This window comes from Atta colombica, unplaced genomic scaffold (genome assembly GCF_001594045.1).
Source record: "Atta colombica isolate Treedump-2 unplaced genomic scaffold, Acol1.0 scaffold83, whole genome shotgun sequence".
NCBI lineage: Eukaryota > Metazoa > Arthropoda > Insecta > Hymenoptera > Formicidae > Atta > Atta colombica.
Window position 1 is genome coordinate 1,395,099 of NW_017259576.1, and position 15,736 is coordinate 1,410,834.

At 29.5% G+C, this 15,736-nt stretch overlaps 3 protein-coding genes across 4 annotated transcripts; 1 reads left to right on the top strand and 2 right to left on the bottom strand.

Annotated features, from left to right (window-relative positions):
• Positions 1–3,002: 3,002 nt before the first annotated feature.
• On the bottom strand, positions 3,003–6,815 carry LOC108692971 (delta-aminolevulinic acid dehydratase). 2 transcript variants are annotated; one of them, XM_018201566.1, is made up of 6 exons: positions 6,212–6,815; positions 5,498–5,731; positions 4,328–4,475; positions 3,919–4,138; positions 3,604–3,836; positions 3,003–3,305 (listed from the first exon to the last, which is right to left on the bottom strand). In XM_018201566.1, exons 2-6 carry the CDS (start codon positions 5,623–5,625, stop codon positions 3,018–3,020), a joined length of 1,017 nt encoding a protein of 338 aa, XP_018057055.1. In that variant the 5' UTR covers positions 5,626–5,731; positions 6,212–6,815; the 3' UTR covers positions 3,003–3,017. The 2 variants fall into 2 exon arrangements, with proteins under 2 accessions (XP_018057055.1, XP_018057056.1); XM_018201567.1 differs by having other exon boundaries at positions 5,498–5,740.
• Positions 6,810–10,028, top strand: LOC108692970 (nucleolar complex protein 4 homolog B). Its single transcript, XM_018201565.1, has 6 exons — positions 6,810–7,129; positions 7,240–7,342; positions 7,748–8,161; positions 8,465–8,512; positions 8,608–8,968; positions 9,230–10,028. Exons 1-6 carry the CDS (start codon positions 6,992–6,994, stop codon positions 9,726–9,728), a joined length of 1,563 nt encoding a protein of 520 aa, XP_018057054.1. The 5' UTR covers positions 6,810–6,991; the 3' UTR covers positions 9,729–10,028.
• Positions 10,029–10,961: 933 nt separating this feature from the next.
• LOC108692904 (probable serine/threonine-protein kinase mps1) lies at positions 10,962–15,428 on the bottom strand. Its single transcript, XM_018201475.1, has 7 exons — positions 14,110–15,428; positions 13,643–13,854; positions 13,029–13,557; positions 12,737–12,897; positions 12,432–12,643; positions 11,811–12,197; positions 10,962–11,281 (listed from the first exon to the last, which is right to left on the bottom strand). The coding sequence occupies exons 1-7, from the start codon at positions 15,426–15,428 to the stop codon at positions 11,252–11,254; spliced, it is 2,850 nt and encodes a 949-aa protein (XP_018056964.1). The 3' UTR covers positions 10,962–11,251.
• Positions 15,429–15,736: the final 308 nt, after the last annotated feature.

Consider the following 15,736-nt stretch of genomic DNA (forward strand, 5'->3'; position numbering starts at 1 on the left):
AAATAGAAGACGCAGTAATTGTTGCGCAAAACAATGTGGATACAACACAGTTTTTATTAAATAATCTGCTTATATGTTTTGGCTCATTTTTTAGCTATCTTCAAAGAAATTAATTTTATAATTACAATATTTATAAATTAATTCATACCAATGAACATTTCCACATACTTACGGAAACTTTAATATTGAAAAATGATTCTAATACAATCTAAATGTGTTCAAATTTTATAGGACAAAATTATTTTAAAAAACCAAACGAATTTTTACATCACGATAAGAATTATATATAATTAGACATAAAATATGGCCATATATATAACATCTTTTCTCGGAAATAATTCTTAAATTATGATTATGAGTACAATTTTTGCATATCTTACATTACATTTTGTTAAGCATATGCTATATATATTACTAATTTTAAATTATTAATTTGTTGATTAATCTGCTTTAAAAAAACGGATGCAGCATCCATTTCTTTTAAACGTGTTATAAATATAAAAATTTTATTCGAAAGAATTTTCAACAAAAGAAAAATGAATATTTTCGATGGAATGTTTAACATATAGCTAACGACAAATAAAAAAAGATTTGAATAAACAATAATAAATGATTTGAATAAGTTAAAAAGAATATTTTAAATAAATGAATAAATAATATCATTTTTATTCATGTAAAGAAAGGAAGCCGGATCCATCGTATTTGAATAAGAACAGTTGCATCAACGCGATTGTATTTCATAAGTTGAATCACTTTTGCAGGGACGTGAAAGATCGTCGCAAATCCTGGTGCAAAGACCGTAATAGAAATGTATATACATTTGTCTTTTAATTTATTATTATGATTATTATTATTTGTTAATAGCAATACAGAATAAATCAGTTATTTAAGCAAATAATGCAAAAAGATACAAAATCGCAGCTATTTTTATATAGCTTTTGATATATTTTTTTTGCAAAATTGTTAATTCATGTTAGAAACAATATGAAATAAATACTTTTATTATATTGGAAAAAAGATGCTTTATTTATTGAATGGAAAAAATATATTTTCTATAACATAAGATTGAACAAGTTATTATCGGATTGCTGTAAAATTTCAATAAGAACTTCTCTGTTTTCCTAATTTTTACATAAATATTATTTATAAATGCTTCAATATAAGGTCTCATGAAATATTTGAAAATAAATTGTTATATTCGTATCATTATAAAACAATCATAAAATACTGAACATATATATTCCTCAAAAATATTCTATAAATATAATTATATAATTTTTAATAAAACTGTAAAGTTTTTTATTTATACAATTACTATTTATTATACGTAAATATCACGATGTGATACTAAATATTCAATATACTGGATAACATTAATATATAACATAATTTTTCATTTTAATAATCAAAAGAAAAAAAATAATTGTAAAGATAATTATAAAAGTATAGATAAATCGTATAAAAGTTCGCTTTAGTTTTGTCTTATTATATTATCTATTGTGATGTATCAACATTTTTAATATATAACATAATTTTTCATTTTAATAATCAAAAGAAAAAAAATAATTGTAAAGATAATTATAAAAGTATAAATAAATCGTATAAAAGTTCGCTTTAGTTTTGTCTTATTATATTATCTATCTACTGTGATGTATCAACAGTTTTAATCTATTGATATACGCATTTTTCTAATCTTCCTGTCAAAATAATAAGAATTTGTTTTACAAAATTACGGAAGTTTTGTATAAGGCTACATGGAAAAAAAAAGATGATGACGATTGGAACGGGTTGCATCATTCCGATCTGAGTTTGCACGCACCGTGGCATCATTTAGTCTAACGGTATCTATCCGTTACCATAGGTAGTGAATTAAATGGAACATCTTTACGCATTGTACTACGATATTATTTCACTAACACAGAGACAAATCTACATATGAATGATAAAACGTGACATCACATCGTTGAATTAAGATTTAAAATAATTGATAAAATTTGTACTTATTGTTAGTTCATTAAAATATATTTAAAAATATACAAATTAATTTTATGTATGTTATCCTATACTTTTCTTTTTCTATAATTTTCTATAATTTTCTATAATTTAATTTTCTATAATTAGTTAACTGATGTATTAATAATTTAATGATTTTTATGATGGCGTAAAATAATGCAATGTGCAATAATTTTCTGTATAATTGTTTTTTCATGCTTGTAAAAAATAATTGTCCAAATGATGAATTAAAATTTAAAAAAAATAATAATTTAAAGTGGATTAATGTTTAAGTATTTACAACAAAGAAACTCTCAAAAGATTTGATAACAGATAATACTTAAACATTAATGATGAGATTAAGAAATAGCCAATAATTATTTCAAGTTGTTGATAGGATATAAATGAAGAAATCAAAAAGTATTTTGAAGTAATGCATCAAAGAAATTGAAAATTACTTGAAACAAATGAACGCTTATTATAAGTAGTCTTTAGTGTTAATAATCTTCAAGAATTAGTTTTTAATTCACGTCATGCAATATTTGATCCATATCATCATTATTCAACAGATGATTCCCGAGATGTTTTTCAAAAATTAGATTTGTTAGAAACACTTATGAATAACATTAATAATGTAACATTAATAAACTGATTGAATATTTAATGACTATTTGTTTCTCAATATTGTTGAAGAGTTTCCAAACAGGCATCATTGCATATTCAAATAAAAACTGAATTTTCATTCATAATCTTCATTGAGAAAAACTGAGACTAATTTCGACAGACACAAAAATTGATTAAATTGAATTGATTATAAAAAAATTGACTAAAAATTAAGACTGAAAATTTTAAAGAAATCCTAATAATTCTAATAATCCTATAATTTTAGAGAGCAAACTCTGCTCGAGAAACAAATGGAGGATGCTATCTTAATATAAAAATTTTTGCATATAATTTTTATATACATGCCATTTAAATTCCACAATTTATTTTCTTATTTTATGCTAATTTCTAATTGTAACTAATTATAACTTGCTTTTCCGTTGCAACATATCCAAAATTAATGGCGTAAAGTATGTTATAATACAATCAGCGCCCGCTCTTCTCATAGAAAGCAATATCTCGTTGAGTACATTCTCTAAGTTGATTGCACCATTTTGTGCACCATGATACAGCATAGCGTATTCTCCTGATACTTGATATACAAATAAAGGATATTCTGGATGTGCATCCTTTGTATATCGCATTACATCCAAATAAGGCAATCCTGGTTTCACCATCAGCATATCTGCTCCTTCATTTACGTCTCTTGCCTTTAGAAAAATAAAATAAATATTCTGTATATTATATACACATAACATATTTGCATATATATATATATATATATATATATATATATATATCACATTTAAAATTTAAAAAATAACAATTATTTTTATAATATAGGACGCGCAAGATAAAATAAAATCTATCAAATCAGAATGTTTTAATATTTTATCTCTCATTCAATATCCTTTAATATAATTGCAAAATATAAATATTCGACTCGTAGTTTTGTTATTATCTTATAGTAGTATAAGTGTATAGTAAGTAAGAATATTAAAACCTTACAGCAGCTCTGGCTGCCAACCCATTACTCCCAGGAGGCAACTGGTAGCACTTGCGATCGCCAAATTTTGGTACAGATTGTGATGCGTCTCGGAAAGGACCGTAAAGTCCTGATGCAAATTTTACAGCGTATGATAAAACTGCTACTTTATTGGAAAATCCAGCGGCAGCTAGACCTTGCTTTATTGCACTAATTCTACCATCCATCATATCAGATGGTGCAATAATTTGGGCGCCTGTAACGTATCATTAACAATTATAAAATATAATTACATACTTACACATTAGGAACAATTTTCAGCAAAAACAATATATTACCAGCTTTTGCGTATGATACTGCAACTTCAGCAATCCGCTGGATACTATTTGCATTATTTATACTACCATCACTGTTGAGAATACCACAATGTCCATGATTTGTATATGGACATAAACAAACATCACATGCTATTAATAGATTAGGAAACTTTTCTCGCAATAATGGTAAAGCCTGAATAATAGGATTCCTTGCACTATCGGCATTGCTTCCAATCTCATCCTAAAATCAAAAGCTTTCTAATTAAATTTTTAAATAGAACTCTTTTATTATAAATCTTCCCTAATTAAATATTTAATAATATTGAACTAAAGTTATAATAAAATAATTAAATTATAGAATGATATTCTATAATCTTTTATGATATTCTGTACAGTTTAAAAAAAATACAATATGCTTTATAAATGTTACCTTTTCGAGATATTGTGTTACACCAAATAATAAAACAGATTGCAAACCTTTTGCAACCAAAGGCTGTAACATCTTTTCTAACTGATTAATTCCATAGCGATATACACCAGGCATGCTATTAATAGATTCTTTAGCATCTTCTGCATCCCTACAATCATATATAAAAGTTTTATGTATTGTATCAAGCATAAATAAATGTGTATACATGTAATATAGCTTGATTTGTGTGTGTGTGTGTGTGCGCGCGCGCGCGTGCGTGTGTGTGTACATACACAGAGTATCCTATTTTAATCGATCATCTCAAATATTTTTTGAACAGTGCAAATTAAGGAAAAATGTTTCAGACAAAAGCTTTGGAACTTTGAGGGAGACATAAGATGATGGCATTAGTTTGATTTTAGGCGTCGTCAAAGTCAGGGCAAGGTCACTTTGAATTTTTTAAACGAAACTCCATTTTTCATTATGTATTCTTGTAGCTTACTTCGAGAACTTTCCAAAACTATAATTAACTTCATTTTCATTAAGTACTTTTCGAGTTATAAAGCTTGCAAGTTACACTGCAAGCATTAGCATTACGCAAGGTGCCCGACCGACGGTTAAAACCTCTTAAAATAGATATACACCCTGCATATATATATATATATATATATATATATTATATATAGGATGGATACTAAGTACTCTACAAGATTTTAAGGGGTAATTTATCATACAAGTTCAAAAGATGAAAATTTTGTGACCATACATTTGAGAAATGGCTTTCAAAAATACAGTTTTCAAAGATACAGATTGTCAAAGATAAAGAAAAAGTTTGGTTTTTTTCTAAAAATTACAAAAATTACTCTCAAATTATTTTAATATAATTTATATAGTTTAATATCAAAATAACTCAAGTGATTTTCAAAAATTAAAAAAAACGTTTCTTCAATTTTAATACTCTGTATCTTTAAACTAAGCTGTTTCAAACATATGAAGTTTTCATCTTAAATTTATGTGAGAAATAATTCTTTAAAATCTTGTACAGTACTTAGAATCCATCCTATTTGGATTAACATATCTATATGTTTAAACATATAGATCATATTTGTAGACTGCCAATAAATTTAATTTAAAAAACATATGTATATTTGTACATATCACACATACAGTAATCACATATGCACTACTTACGAAACAAATATTGGATACATAAGATTATTAATAGTGATCTCAACATTTGGTGACTGCCATTCTCGTAAGACAGGATGAAAAATTCCACTGTGAAGAGTGTGTTTAGCTAGAACTGTTGTCATCTTCATTATGTTCTAATTTGTTGTTCGCTTGCAATAAAAGTCCACAGTAATTCTTCTTATAGATACACACTACTTGATTTTATCAGTTTGATATCTAGATGACTAATTGAACCTACACATACTTCAAATAAATAATATATAATAACTTAAAAATAAATAACTATAACTGTATATAATAACTTAAAAGCAATGCAAATATATATAAGTACAATTACATAAAAATAAAATGGTTACAAAAGTAACTCAGCTACACAATAAAATACCTCTCGTGCATTAGAAGTTCTCTTTAATATCTATTTTTATCAATATATATTAACTCTATCTCTTAACTTATATCTTATCTTTTTCTAATACATGTTTCTACTAATGTAGATTAATTTTTATTTTGGTTCAATTTATTGTTCATCTTCGTCTAATTCTTAGAAAAAGATGAAATTATTTAAATCATGATTAAAATTAAATTATGTTAAAAAAGGCAATTCTAAAAAAACAAACGAAACATAAGTTTAATCAAGATTAAATTGAGTTTTCTACACTGATAGAATACATTGGTAGAAAAGGACATCAAATTAACAAATAATTGAGAACATACCTGATTATACAAAGTTCTTTACGAATAATGTGTAATTAATACAAGATAATGTTTTCAGATTCACAGAGTTGATGTCGTGAGTCTAATGTATAATGAGCATGACACTGAAAATACAACTTCGTGCCGCGCGAATGTGACATAACAGGGTTAACATGCAGAATACTAAAGAGCATAAGTATTAATAATTACATAATTTCTCATTCAAGTATATACATATATTTCTCAATACACATTAGTGTATTGTAATTTTTATCACAAATGTGTTGAATGTCAAGAAAATAACCATTATTAATTATTTTTATAATTAACAGCAACAAGTTCGAAATTTTCCACGAGATTTTAAGTTCGTATCACATCACTTGAAACATTGAACACCATGATTGTACCAATTAGAACAAGGAAATATTTGTCCAAATCCCACCTCGGCTTCTTCGTTTTCAATGCAAATCAGTATGATAGGAGCTTGAAAATCCATTTAAGTGCCACCGGCCACGATTGCCACGAGAACAATACAGCGCATGCTTCAACCTAACCTAACCCTAACTTCATCTTCTTGATCTAACCCTAATTTGACCTAACTTAATCTGGAAGACGACGGGACCAGACCACCAGACGTGGTGATTTTTTACAGTCGCCTTTATGTCAAAGACGCGTGATACTCTGTGAACGATAGCGGCGCCGGAACAGCTGTCCACCGTCAAACGTTCTCGGCTGCCTGCTGCCGTCAGCGTAGTTTCCGCAAAGTTTCTCTCGAGAACGGCGTGGTAAGATTAAATAGCGATGACGGATGCATCGAATTTACCGGGTGCCTCCACGGGCCAGAGGATGATGTCAAGGATGCTGCGGCAGCGGGCCCAAGAGTTTCTCGCCTCGCGGAAGCACGCAAACAACCTGTTAGAGATAATCAGCCACTGGGACGTAAGTAGAACCACGCCGACACTCGGTTTATGCGTTTCCTGGTGCCTGAATTTAGGAAATGAACGTATTTAACATTAAGAACATCCAAAGAGCTCTGTTTTAATTTGTAGGAAGCTACTTCTTCGTGCCTGCTTACAATAGAAACGATATTCGTGGAAGTATTGAAGCGCGGTGATATGTATATGGAGAGTACGATAGCCCTTACCATTTCGGGTAAGATTGAACAACTTGTTTTACTTTTTATGTTGGTTGTAGATAGACAAAGATAAATAGGAATAATATTTAAAAGATTATTTCTTTTTACTTGAACTTCTTGCTCTCTGTTCATCTTTTTTTTCTCTCTCCAATGTGAACAGAAAGGAAGGGAAGATGAAGTATAAAAAAATTTAATTAAAAAAAGAAACAGGTTTTAAGTTGGTAATTGAATTTCTTGGACTTTTAATTTTTTTCCTCTTTGATGTTTAATTGTTTCTATTTTATTTTAAGAAAGTATGATACTGCAACCACAAAGAATAAAGTTATTATTACATTTTGTATTATATGCAAAAGATTTCTACAAAACTATATGTTTAAGGATTTATATTTTAATATTGTACAATTATATTATATATGAAATAGAACCTAGTCCAGAATCTCGCTATACTACTTGGCTGAGAAATTGCTACGAAGAAGTTTGGAAAAAAGTACTAATATCTATGGAGAAAAGTCGATTGGTTATTCAATTGCAAGCCCTTACTACTGCGATGAAGCTAATGGCTGAAGAGGGTAAAGCTGTAATGGAGCCACGCGATAATCCAGGATATCACTTTCCCCTGCATCGTTTAAAACCTATTCTAATGACTCTACTGTCTCCTGAAAAGGACAATACTAATTTAATATCGAGATTCCAAGAGATCACCAGCTGTCCTGATGTTTTGTATTATACATGGAGATGTCTACCTTCTCTCACCCCGAAAAGACAACCGAAGGAAGTTTATATAAAGAATCTTCTGGAACTTATAGATAAAATACCACTGCCAAAAGAAGAAGAAGGTAAATCTTTTTTTCTTTAAATTTTGAGTTATTATATAAAATAATCCAATTATATACTCTATATAAGTATATTTCTTTAACTGTTTTATTATACAATATTGCAATCTTTGTATAAATATATGAAGTATTCAATTAAACGCTAGTGCTGCTAATAAGTCTTCAAATATTTACAATGCTTAACCTTGATCCTTTAAGTTTTTAACTGAAATAGATTCATAGTTTTTTGTTTATTAATTTTATATTTATGATCTTACAAATATAAATAATACAAATAGTAATACAATTGATGTTCGTATATTTCAGCATCAAAAGTATCAGAACATAAAGAACTTTTGTGTGGACTGCAACAAGGTAATATAAGTTATATTAAATATTACATAGTTTACGTTATCTCAAATTTTGATTTCATTAACGTATAATGTATCTTAAATTTTTTTTTGCACTAGATGCTGCATTTACGTGGGATCAATCCAACGTTAAACGCGCATTAAACAAAGTCTGGGCTTGCATTATGCACTGGGAATTAACGCCGCAATTGCACAAACAGTTGCTAATAGTTTTATTGGAACGAGTCATGTCGCATTTAGAAAAACCGATATTATTAACCGACTTTTTGATGGACTCCCTAGACGCAGACGGTCCTGTTGGAGTGCTCGCACTGCAAGGCGTATTTATACTTGTCACCAAACACAATTTAGAATATCCAAATATTTTTACCAAGTTGTATTCGATGTTTGAGCCTGAGATCTTTCATACGAAGTATAAAGCTCGTCTGTTCTACTTGTCCGATCTATTTCTCAGTTCTACGTAAGTATTTTATGATTATGGCAGAACCGCATATATCAGGAGTGGCACTATGTGCGTTTTTATTGTACGACAAAGGCTACAGGACAGAGAAATTCTCGTATCTTTCTATTCCATAGCCAATCAACAGGCTTGAAAAATTTGTCATACGACAAATACGCACAAATGTAATCCTATTCCATGAATTGAGAAAATTATAGAATAAAACAAAGAATCGAATATAATTTCACATAAAATTATCTGAAAATTCTTTTCTTTTTTTAGACATCTACCAGAAGCATTAGTAGCAGCATTCGCGAAACGACTCGCACGTCTAACATTAGTCGCACCACCAGAGGATATTTTGATAATTCTACTTTTTGTGGGTAATCTGTTGCTTCGACATCCAGGACTGAAGAGGCTGATAGATCATCCGCAGGGTGGTGAAGCTCCTTCAAATGCGAGCACCGGAGCCGGCGATCCGTTTCTCATGGAAGAGCGTGACCCATTGCTGAGCAACGCATTGCTCAGCAGTCTCTGGGAGATCCGGGCATTGCAGTGGCATATTTTACCCAGCATCGCCAGCGCTGCGCGTTTCATTCGTGAGCCACTGCCTTCTGTTGAGTACGACATGGCATCGGCATTAGAACGCACTGGAGGTCATCTCTTTGAAAGCGAATTGAAAAACAAAATCAAAGAAATCATGCTGACATTCGAAAGACCAAGCTCTATGGCACTGCCGAAAGGAGAAAAATTGTTGCAATATTGGCAGCTCACTCATTGATCCTGTACACGGCGTGATCGCGACGCCGAGAATACAATATATGAAAAAAGAGCCGTCATTGAAAATCGTTGGTATTACAGGTGAAAAATAAAGACTTTTTGTGTTTTATATGGCATATCTACAAAAAAAACCAATACAGTATATTTTTCTGTGGCGTTGAATATCTATGTTTGAAATGAGTTCGTGCATAATTCATCGATTATGATACAAACAAGAAAAAAATGCACACTCGCTTTTTGTTGTTTATCTATCTCAGTTATATGTAAATTGATAGCTTATGTTTCTTGCATAAATTGTGTATAAGTGCGCAATACTGATTTGATTAGTACTTTTTAATTCTTTCGCTGCTCCTTACGGTATAAATTGTTATCATTTTGCAATTTGTAAGTATGATAAGAATTTATGAAATTTTAATTCATCACATACGTTCTAAATATGTATATACACAACGTAAAAAAATACCGTAAAAACAAATATTAACCTAATATTTCATGTGTTGCATGACAAACTTTTTAAATGTATTGATTAACTGCAGAATTGAAAGATCCGAGAACTTCTCTGTTCTGCAACCAATCGACAGGCTTGAAAAGTTTTCATGTGACACATGAAATATTGATCTGTGATTACGATCAAGTAATTCTTCTTTCTTGATAATTTTATATTAATAAATTTTTATATTAATAATTTACAAAAAAGAATATTATTTTTGTGTTATTTAAAAGATAAAACAATTATAATCTACATTAATGAAAAGTCTTTCATATCATTTTTTATTGTGTAATATGTGCAACTTATTTTATTTTTGACATCAAGTATTTGAATTATAAAGATAACATTTGTATATATTTATAAATACTTATTTCGACAATTATTTGTGGTTAAATAAAAAAACATACATGTGTATTTATATGAAATTTTATTTTTTAATCGAGATCATTAAGTCGAAGCTGAAATAAACTACATGCTAATTCATTATTTGGCATATATAAAAATAGAATTTATATAGTTTTACATCACTTTTAATTTTTCAAAAATGAACTTCGATGCAGCGAAAGAGTTGAAGCTACTCATCCTTTTTGATGTTACTAAGCAATGGGGTCGCTAATGGATAAACATTTAATCCATATTCTAAGTAATTTGCATAATTTGCAAAATAAATGTGCCGGTTACTATACATAACATTCTCGAATAATGATTTTTTTGTATGCAGGAATGTGAGATAATAAACTGAGATATTTTAATTTAACAAATAACTCATGATATAGTGCTGTTAATATACAAAACTTTATAATACGTAGGTAAGCATAATTCATTGCAGTTTTAATTATAATCTCTATTCGGGGTCTTATATTTCTCTTTTTATATAAATGTATTTCTATATATGTATATTATTTTTATCATTAGCCTTCTTTGTATGTCACAATTCTGTATATTTGCGCCTCATTGCATAACGTCTCTTATATGTATATACAAATGCTTTTATGTACATCATTTATGTTAATAGATAAGTTATTACAGTATCATTATGTATGATGTCGCTTTGTGTCTAACACCTGAAAAAATAGTATAATAAAAGGTTATTAATTTTGATCGAATCATTTATTTAGTAGTAATATATAATGAAACTATTATATTTATTAATCATCAATCTTTTAAATATTATACATAGTTTACATGTAACTAAAAACATCAGGATTCAAGCAAAAACAATTTCTATATTCAAAGTAATTACAATATCTTGGTACAGAAGTAAAAAAATTAAATTTTTTCTGTATATAAATATTATAAATATTAAAATTAATATTTATAATTCTTTAAAATTTTAAAAACAACTATTTAAAAGTAAAAACTATAAAGTACTAAGCTAATTTACGATAACATCTGATAAAGGAAATTGCTCTTTATATACAAAAAATTTTTTCTCACAAATGCACTTTTTTATAGTATCTTTTATACTTTATTGTATATTCATGTAAAAATAATTCGCATAAAGGCACGACAATGTCTCGCGCCATGATTAGTGCCGAGACACTTCCAGTGTCTCCAGATTTTTAGAACAAAAGAATTACAATAAATTCTTACCTGGACTAATAATCTCCATTCATCTTCATTCAAAGCATGCTTTATCTTCACAAGAACATTCGCTGGGATGTCGGAAGGCATTGAAATGGATGCAGTATTCGGCATAGAAGGCACATATTGCACTTGCAACAATTGTGACACTGTGGGTCTTGCTTTTGGGTCGTGCTGAAGACACTTTCGCATGACGTCGATTAAAACAGGCGGTGTGCGTTCATAAGTCTGACGATTTTCGCTATTTGTCGTAGTAGAGAACGAAATATTTGGTTTCGGATTAGTTATAGCATTCACTTTTGCCCACTGAGTACGTATATGCTGGAAGGGGGTATATCCATATACCAAACTATATAATATACATCCCAATGACCATACATCTGACTTGAAACTTATCTGTTAGCAAAAAATATGGAAATTTTTATTCACTTTGTACATTTTTCAATTTATAAATTTTTAATTTCAAACTTCAATATTGAGATATGAACTTTTAATCTAATTTCAATTTGATTTTAATTGAAGTGATTCTAAAGTGAAGATTCTAATATAGCTAATCATTTTATCGAAATATTTCTTTAAATAATTACAAAAAATATATTTTGTATTATTAATTATTTAATCCTATCTTACTTTGTATTTAACGTTGTGTGTAGGCGAATCCCCGTTTCCACTAATATCCATTAAGGCTTCTGGACTAATGTAATTTAACGTTCCAATCGTAGTATTTTTTACAACGGATGTCATATCCGAATTTAGATTGGAGGCAATTCCAAAATCTATTAATTTGAGTCGACCTCGTACTAGTAAAAAATTCCCTGGTTTCAAGTCTGAATGTATGACTCCTAAACACAAAAATGTATTTTGTCATAAAATGAAAATGATTATATAATGATTATATGATTATATATCTGCAATTAAGCGTATTATTTTTTTACCGTTATCATGTATGTGTTTTACAGCTGTGAGCATTTCAGTCCAGTAATAGAGAATCATCGTAAGAGAGATTTGTTTCTCTTGGGACATGGATTTCAAAAGTCGGCTAAGATCAGTATCGCCCATTTCCATCAACACATAAACCATAGAGTCTTTGATTTGACTGAAACAATTAAATAAAATTAAAAACTTCGTTAATTTTTAGATTTATTAGATACCACACTAAGCTTCCAAAAAGTTTTCATCGTACGAAATTATTATTTTTGAATTTGTAATGTTACAATATATACTTACTAATCGAACATTTTGACAATGCAGGGTGCCTGTAATTTACGCAGTAAGGAAATTTCATCCAAACAGCCTTGGGCAGAGTCTTTATCCATCTTGCTCAAGTCAACGCATTTGATGGCGCGTAACTCGCCGCAGGATACATCCTGCACTCGCAAAACTTCGCCACTCATTCCCCGGCCGAGGGAGCCTAGGATCAAGTACTCTTTATCTTTTATAATTAATGTTTTGCCTTGTTGTTGCGGGGGAATGCTCAACGGTACGGTGAACTGCACGTTTGTCATTTTATCTACGATTTGCATTGTCTTGTCCTTGCTTTGTCTCTCGACGGAGTAATGCGAATTCTTGCAATTCGCATTCGGAATGATATTGTGGTCTCCACTATGCTTTCGAGAATCATGTATTATCTTTATATCCATATTGGAACCAATTATCTGTTTGCCTTCATTTTGATTTTGTACAGTATTTCTATTTCCTAGCATATTAGATTGTTTGTTCTCCTTTATTTCCTCAATAGATTCCATCGATTTCAGATCTGAATATAAATAACGCACATAATAAAATGCAATCATAATAATTTAGATTTAATTACATATAATTTGATACATAGCAATGCTTACCTTTATAATTTGTTTCTATTTGCATTAATTTCACATTTGACGGTCCATTTGTCTTCTTATTTCTATCCTCTTGTGTTTGTGAATCAGATGTCATGCTTTTTATCTCAGAACGTGTATGCATCTTTGATTCCACAGAATGAACCAAAGACTCTCTGGGCACCGTCGTATCTGTTAAAGGCCGCCTCACATTTTTTACATCCATTCCAAAGTATCTAAATAATGAAATTTAAAATTAATATTTTCTGACTGTTCGAATCTGTATAAAAGAATGACGTTTCTTTTCAGTCTTAACAAGGAATAAAAAAATAAGTGTCAAATAAAATTTTTCATAACAGTTTGTAATAATTACGAATTTAATATATTTTGATTATAAAAATAAGAGCAATCTTATTGTTAAAAAAATAAATTAAACATTATTTATTTCTAATATATAAAATTGTAAAATAATATTAGAGTATACTATAAACCTCGAAGAATCAGGTTTATCCACAATAGGTGTACAAACTGCATTCTTAGATATTTGCACTTGGTCCCTCGTAAGAAAGTTTTTCCTTTCCATTGGTGTATGTACCACATTATGATACCAATTGGACAATATTGTAGAAGGAGTTTGATTTTTATTCAGATCCCCAGATAGTTTGTTCTGTGGAGTTTGAAACAATTGCTTATGTGATGTGCACGAACTTGGATGCACATTAACTTGCATATGTTTTAATGGAGTTTCCAAAACCAAGTGATTAATCGTAGCTAATGATTTGCTCGCTTCGCTGAGAGAGGGTGTGTTAAATTCTGTACAGGTATTTTTCGCGGGTGTATACTTTTCATTCGCTTCATATTTCGTAACATTTTTTTGTGAACTATGTCTTACAGCATGCATTAAGTTTTCAGACGTCTGGGGTATGCAAGTAGCAGATTCCAACAGAGTGTTCGTAATCTTCTGAGAATCCTCCTTATTATTCTTATTTGCCTGCTCGATAAAACCATATGTGCCTTTATATCGTTGATCATCCTTACTTAGATTTAGCTCGCTATTCCTTGTTAATAACATCTTATTCTCTCCTGATGTGCTGTACATGGATTCCTCTTTTCTTTTATTTAATATATCTGACATATACGCATTTTCGTGATGCAACTGATTGCTATTTATTGTTTGAAAATTCTTATTTGAATCTATGTTATAATCCCCTTTATAAACTGACAGCAACGGTGGAGGTAAGGTTATATTTGTCGAATGATTATAAACAGTATTTGCTTGATTCCCCGAAGTAAACATTGTTGCAATGTGATATTCCTGTGAGTTTTCTTCGTGTTTAGAGTTGCAAGTCTCTAGTTTACTCGAATCGCTAAGTGAAATATGACTTTCAGAATTTATATCGCTAACTTTACATTGTTCCCTATCAAAGTTTAATCCTTTTTGTATAGAAGTGTTAGTCACAATTTCAAGATTCTCATTTGGCAGTACACACGTAACTTTCAAGGCTCCGTCCGTTGACTCAATCGTTGACGAACTGTTTGTTTTAAGTACAGACGATTCCTGTAGGACTTCAGTAAAATCATCTTGCGGCAAAGGCTTGAAATTGTCTAACTCATCCTCAGATTGACAGAGTTTCTCTTCGCTCTCATCGTCATCGTCGCTTTCACATGCTAGAAGTGCTTTGAGGCGTACTGGCTGAGACTTTGGTAGTGTAACATTCTGTGTAAGCAATCTGCCGGCGCTTATATTATCAAAACTGCATCTGTCATAAGATGTATTTGTCGTAACTGTATTTGTCGTAAGGTCCGACATAATTAAAAATTTTTGAGATAATCTTCACTAATCTCTATAAGAAAAAAACAATATAATAGAATACATATATCAATATATTATAATTAATTACAATTAATTTATAAAAAAAAAGTATGATATGAAAAATTAAAAATTATACCAGTTGTAATAATTGAATTTTATTTTGATATTTTACATAGAAAACAGAATTAAAAGATTTTGATGTATAAAGCCAAGTAGACTTAATCAAATATTAAATTACAAGATATTACAAGATATTACAAGATTGTTCATATCTGTAATTCTCTTATAAATTTATTATTTTTTTA